The sequence below is a fragment of the Apaloderma vittatum genome, unplaced genomic scaffold, assembly GCF_000703405.1.
Source record: "Apaloderma vittatum isolate BGI_N311 unplaced genomic scaffold, ASM70340v1 scaffold40531, whole genome shotgun sequence".
Lineage (NCBI taxonomy): Eukaryota > Metazoa > Chordata > Aves > Trogoniformes > Trogonidae > Apaloderma > Apaloderma vittatum.
The window spans coordinates 1-6,079 of NW_009699157.1; the positions used below are offsets into that span (position 1 = coordinate 1).

Here is a 6,079-nt window from a genome sequence, read left to right on the forward strand (position 1 = left end):
CATTGGCCCGGCTGTCATGTGGTCGCGCGGAGGCATCCGCAATTACACCGGGAATGTTTTCCTAGAGATGTCAGCCTACAAAGGACACAATCTCTCTTCCTCAAATTCCGCCCCAAAATGTCCTTTCCCAACAGCTCTCCTGCCGCTAATACTTTTTTAGTAGATTCTCTCATCAGTGCGTGCAGGAGTGACAGTTTCTACTCCAACAGCGCCAGCATGTATATGCCACCTAGCACAGACATTGGGACGTATGGGATGCAAACCTGTGGACTCCTTCCGTCTCTGGCTAAGAGAGAAGTTAATCACCAAAATATGGGTATGAATGTACATCCTTATATACCTCAAGTAGACACTTGGACAGACCCGAACAGATCTTGTCGAATAGAGCAACCTGTTACACAGCAGGTCCCCACTTGTTCCTTCACTACAAATATTAAAGAAGAAAGCAATTGCTGCATGTATTCCGATAAGAGATCCAAACTCATTTCTGCAGACGTCCCTTCCTACCAGAGGCTGGTGTCTGAATCATGCCCCATTGAGAACCCCGAGGTTCCCGTCCCAGGATATTTTAGACTGAGCCAGACCTACGCCACTGGGAAAACCCAAGAGTACAATAATAGCCCTGAAACGAGTTCAACTGTAATGTTACAGTTAAACCCTCGCGGCAGCTCCAAACCGCAGATATCTGCTCAACTTCAGCTGGAAAAGAAAATGAATGAAAACCCGAACAACCAAGACAGCACCGCTAAAGTCTCTCAAGTGGAAAGTCCCGAGCCCAAGTCCACGTTGCAAGACGAGCGGAGCTGCCTGCCCGAAGGCTCCGTGTCCAGCCCAGAAGTCCAGGAGAAGGAGAGTAAAGGTCTGTATTATCGAGTTTAAGCCGTACCGTGGTGTAACTCCAACACGCTAGCACCATAAAGCACGCTCGAATATACTAACGAGCATCACAGCCATCACATTTAATGCTAAGGAGTGTCGGGCTGCAGGTGCTGTGTCTCTGAAGATTTGGGCAGGCAAAAATGTCACACGAAAGGGTCCAGAGATTTTCTGTAGAAATCTGCCTCTCTGGTCCATGCAGACCGCTTCTGCGATGCGGGGAATAGAGCCGTGTGCTCCTTAATGCGCTGCAGCAGCCAAAGGCAGCCCCATATCTCTAAAAAAGCAGATCTGGAGGTTGTAAAATACGACCAGCTCAACTTTTTTCTCGTAATATTTCGCTGGGGTATTTTTTTCTTTTCTTTTTTTTTTTTTCCACTGAGCCTTGCTGCGCTTTGATTGCATTTAAAGTTAATTACGATCCTATTAAAATAGGTGAGGAATAGGTGCTACCAGACTGGGTAAAGTTGGAAACAAATGCACAATGAAAGCAGCAGTCTGCTATCTTCCTAATACAAAGGTGAAGTATTTCAATGTGGTGCTTTAGATAACCTTGGATCGGTCTACAAAAGTACATCAGTATTTTGAAATGCGTGTGAAAGCTAAAGATGGTGGTTATTTTATTTATCCTTTGAAAGTGTACTGAAGCCTTCCTTTCGAATGGCGTGTATCAAAGAATCCCAAAAGGGAAAATTTTCCCGTATCAAAATGTACTTTGCAACCTCTAGGTCGATTTTTAACCTATGTGTACATGGAGATTCTCTTTAACTGAATTATATCTAATAGCCTAGGTTTGGGCTGATGTGGGGCAGTTTTCTTTCTGGCGGGGAAAAGTAATCTCAAAAGAAAATGAAAAAAAATTCCAGGCAGAGTGTGTTAATTTCTTCCGTATCTTTTTGACTGGGAAAACGTCCATGTCTGTTCCTAGGTGTGCTTGTGTAATTCAGCTGGTGGCTGGGGGGATGGCTGCTTCCAAATACAGTGCGAGGGTACTTTGTAATTGGGATATTTTAGTAGCAAGTGTCGTGGGAGCCTGAGGCGGCCATGGCGAGGCAAAACCCGTAAAAATGTGGCCGTGGGGCTGATGGCAGCTTAAATACTGTTGAAATGCTAAACGCCAGCGGAAAACTTGAGAGCCCTTTTCTGGCAGGGGTGCAGGCAGCCGCAACGCAAGGGTGCTGTGGTGGGGACGGGCGAGCCTAGCCTGGTAGCAGGTCCGCTCTCTGTGCCCACACCTCACCCGAGCTGTGTTTAATGCCCATATCCAGTATATCCGCCAGATACTGCAGAGGAGGGGTCATGGCCAAGGGTACACTCTAACAGCCTGAGGTATTTTTTATTTTTTTTTTCTCCTTCTTTGATTTTGATAGAGGAAATCAAGTCTGATACTCCAACAAGCAATTGGCTAACTGCAAAGAGTGGCAGAAAGAAGAGGTGTCCTTATACTAAACACCAAACACTGGAATTAGAGAAAGAGTTCTTATTCAATATGTATCTCACTCGAGAGCGCCGTCTAGAGATCAGTAAGAGTGTAAACCTCACTGACAGGCAGGTCAAGATTTGGTTTCAAAACCGCAGAATGAAGCTCAAGAAGATGAGCAGGGAGAACCGAATCCGGGAACTGACCGCTAATCTGACCTTCTCTTAAACCCTAACCCCGGGGGGGGCACCAGTGAGGAATGGGCACAGCACCGCCACTTGCTAAAGGCAGGAGAGACTCTGGCAAAACCTGGCATTTTCCAGTTTTGTTTTGTTTTATTTTGGTTTTTTTTCTGATAGAATGTGACTCTTCGTCCTTCTTTTAGCGCTGCAAGTGAATATGTATTACTATGATGAGTATATATAAAACCTAGCACGTGTAATTTATTTTTGTTCTCATCGTCATGCAGGGTAACTATTATTGAATATTATCATTTGGTCTTAACTTATTGGAATTGTCGAACATCCAAGCAATGTGACTTTTTCATGTTTTTACTAACAAAATGGTATTTATGTGGGGCTGTTACACGGGCCATAACATTTTGAGTACATTCAATACTTTGAGAAAAAAAAAGGGGGGGCGAAACTTTGGGGGCGGGGGAAAAGAGAAGCACATTATAATGTAACTATCCTCGCAAATGGACTTAGAGATTGTTCTTCGTAAAATGGAGTATTTCCTTCTTCACCATTGTAGACATTTCCTTGTGGTGCATATGTGGAATAGTAGTCGTTCAGCAGCAATATGTCCTTGTGCATGTTCTGTTCGCATGTATAATGCAATAAACTCTGTAAACTACTGCGGTTCCTTTGGTTTTCTACAAATGTTTTAAAGTACAGATGCAGGTTGGTCGCCTGATCTTTCTCTATCAGCAACTCCTTGAACTGATGTACCTTCTTTGCTATTTTCTGGTCTTTGTGTGTCTCTGCCTGGTTTTGTTTCTTTCTTTCTCCCCCCCTCCCCTTTTTTCCCCCCTTCCTTTTTTTTTTAGGGGTGGGGTGGAGACTGGAGTGGGAAATGATGTAAACCTAATTCATTTATAATTGTGCTTGTAAACAAATGATTAATTGATAAAATGTTGTGTGATGTTCGCAGTCTGACAAACTGAATGCAAAAAAAAAAAAAAAGGAGAAAGAAAAAAAAAGAAAAACATAGTAAAATATTATGACCTAAACTGGACATCCTCATCCAATCAACTCGTAAATGGTAAGTGATAAAAAATCTTTCTACTACAAGCTGTCAGCAATATGTGTGTCATTTTATTTGACGTTAGTATGTTGATTTAAAAAATATCAGTCACTGCGTGCTTACAATGTGTAGACTTTGATTGCGTGCCTTTACTCGCTTAAAAAAAAAATCATTCCAAATGCAAAACTGGATATAAGCAAATATTAAAAAGTTTGTTTCTTTGTAAGCTCAAGAGCTTTCAGAAGATGGTGGATGGGAAAATATTCCCTCAAACATCTGGTAAGGTTGGCTTTTTTGAGCAGAAACGCTCCAAAGCGTGCTTGCAAAAGTGCATCAGCCTCTTCAGACCTACTTTTGTCACCCTGCACCGTTTCTGTTTGCTCAGAGACCGTTTTATTTCGTGCAGTTCCATTTTAGTAGCACACATCCAGATAATGAAGTTCACGACTTTAACCCTTTCTATACTTAGGTGAAAAATGTTGTTAGCAAGGCTCTCTACTGGAAGCTGGGGAAGGGCATGTGTGTATGTGAGAGCGACTTGAGTGCCTGTGTGAGCAGAAATACTAAGCAGAACTGCAAATGGCTTGCAAATGAACATGACTCCAAATTGAAGTGCAAATACTTGGGCATATTTTCTCCTTCAAACAGTGCTGGAAAAATAGCGTGGCTACTGTTTGGGCTGGGAAACCAGCTTCCTCACAATCAACTCCCATTCCTCGTCTAAGCAGTTTCTAATTCAAGAAATTAAGCTCAAGATAGTGCCAATGTTGTCTGACTTGGTAACACTGATACTGCTCATATTGCAGCTGGTGGCGTTGTGTTTTGCTCTCTTGTCGCTGATATTTTATTTAAGCCAATACTTTCTCATGCATACGTTTACTCTCAGGGCAGATGTATATTTTCCTCAAACCAAAGCGTCACCATTTTGAAGCTGGGGGAGCCGCAAGCACGTAGGTATTTTGTGTTTGCTCTCGTTTCGAAAACAAACAGCAAAACGGTGCCCAAAAAAACCCACAAAAAACACAACCAAGCCAACCCTCTTTAAATATTGCATACATCTGAATCGTTTTGTCCCTCAAAAATACTAGCTACATCACGAAAGAAGTTTCAGCAGTGGAATGTAATTACCTGGCTCCATACCAAGTGTTTAACGTATATATACATATATAAAAAAAAGGAGACTCACTCTAATCTGCCTGCTTTATCGATTTATATCTTTGTGAAAGGAGGGGCAATTATTCTCTACGCCACAAACCCTTCTTCTACGGAAAAAAAAATGTAAGAGAAGTATGAAAACGCAAAGCAAAATGATAAAGCGAGATCAAAAAAAAAAAGTTTGATAAAAAAAGAGGGGGGAAGAAAGAAGAAAAAAGGAAGAAAACAACCAAAGAGAGTAATAAATCATTGAATAAACAGGAATTTCAGTCCCTTCCTCATAACGGCCGGCGAGTAGGAAGTGTTTTCCCAGCGCTGTTGTTTGTGCCCTCGGCGGGCTGTGCTGCGGGCTCTCCGCTAACTGTGTGCCTTCCCTCCAGATCCCAACACAGCCACCGGCCCTCGCTAGGGAGAGCAGGCGTGGGCAGAAGACCATGGGTAATTCAGTTTTCAGTACTAACCGGGCATAGTTTCGTTCGGGGAAGGATAACTGGGCCGGGAGGGAAGGGAGAGAAAAGAAAGCAAGGCGGATTAAAAAAAAAATAAAAAACCCATAGGCATTGAACGTGGCCAGCGCGGTCCGGCTCCCCCTGAACTAGGGGCGGAGGAGGCAGATCTGCCGGCGAACGGGGGCAGCGGGCCCGAAGCCTTCCTGGTTGCCTCCCCTCCTGCCTCCTCTCCCGCCTGCCCGCGCGGCCTCCGCTCCTGCTCCGCGGCAGCGGAGCTGCCCTTGGCCTCTCCTCCGGGGAGGGGAACTCCCGGGCCGGCGCTGGCCCCCGTCAGGGGCCTGCACTGGAGCTGTGCAGCCCCAAAGTTTCGCAGATACAGGAGCATGTGTTTAGCCACACGTCAGTTGTGCTGGGAGACACAGGCTTTGCTGTTTCCATCCGTCCATTTTATTAGGGACACATTAATCTATAATCAAATACACCTCATAAAATTTTTATTGAAAGGCATAAAATCATTACAGAGGTCTTCCACCTGTCATAAAATTTTTATTGAAAGGCATAAAGTCATTACAGAGGTCTTCCACCTGTTTTAAAACAACACAATGGGCATCTCTTTTGAAAAGTGTATCCTTTCCATGGAAACTTTCTGTCCGGGGGTGAGGGGGGAGCGAATAATAATACCCGCACATGCTCTGAAATATGGAAGTACCGCAATGTGCTTTTACTGTAACATTTTCCTGTTTTATGAGAAGTCGTTACAGTCCCAGCTTGCGATGGTTTGTTTTTACAGGCAAGAATCCCCCTTTCCCAGCGGGTTTCCTCGGCAGCTCGGAGTGTGATTAGCAAGCCAAGGCTGTTGGATTTATTTAAACACCCTGCCTCTCATTGATTAAGAAATGAATGGCAGAAATCACTCAAAAGGAGGTGAAGAAAT

The 6,079-nt window shown here is 44.0% G+C and overlaps 1 protein-coding gene across 1 annotated transcript; it reads left to right on the top strand.

Moving 5' to 3' along the window:
* Positions 1-117: 117 nt before the first annotated feature.
* Positions 118-2,675, top strand: HOXD10 (homeobox D10). The gene is made up of 2 exons (XM_009878260.1): positions 118-859; positions 2,247-2,675. The coding sequence occupies exons 1-2, from the start codon at positions 118-120 to the stop codon at positions 2,522-2,524; spliced, it is 1,020 nt and encodes a 339-aa protein (XP_009876562.1). The 3' UTR covers positions 2,525-2,675.
* Positions 2,676-6,079: the final 3,404 nt, after the last annotated feature.

Bases quoted from the DNA above. Each gene is read 5' to 3' on its own strand.
- HOXD10 (XM_009878260.1), top strand. From the start codon at position 118: ATGTCCTTTCCCAACAGCTCTCCTGCCGCTAATACTTTTTTAGTAGAT. The intron at 860-2,246 runs GTCTGTATTATC...TGATTTTGATAG, and splicing joins CCAGGAGAAGGAGAGTAAAG to AGGAAATCAAGTCTGATACT.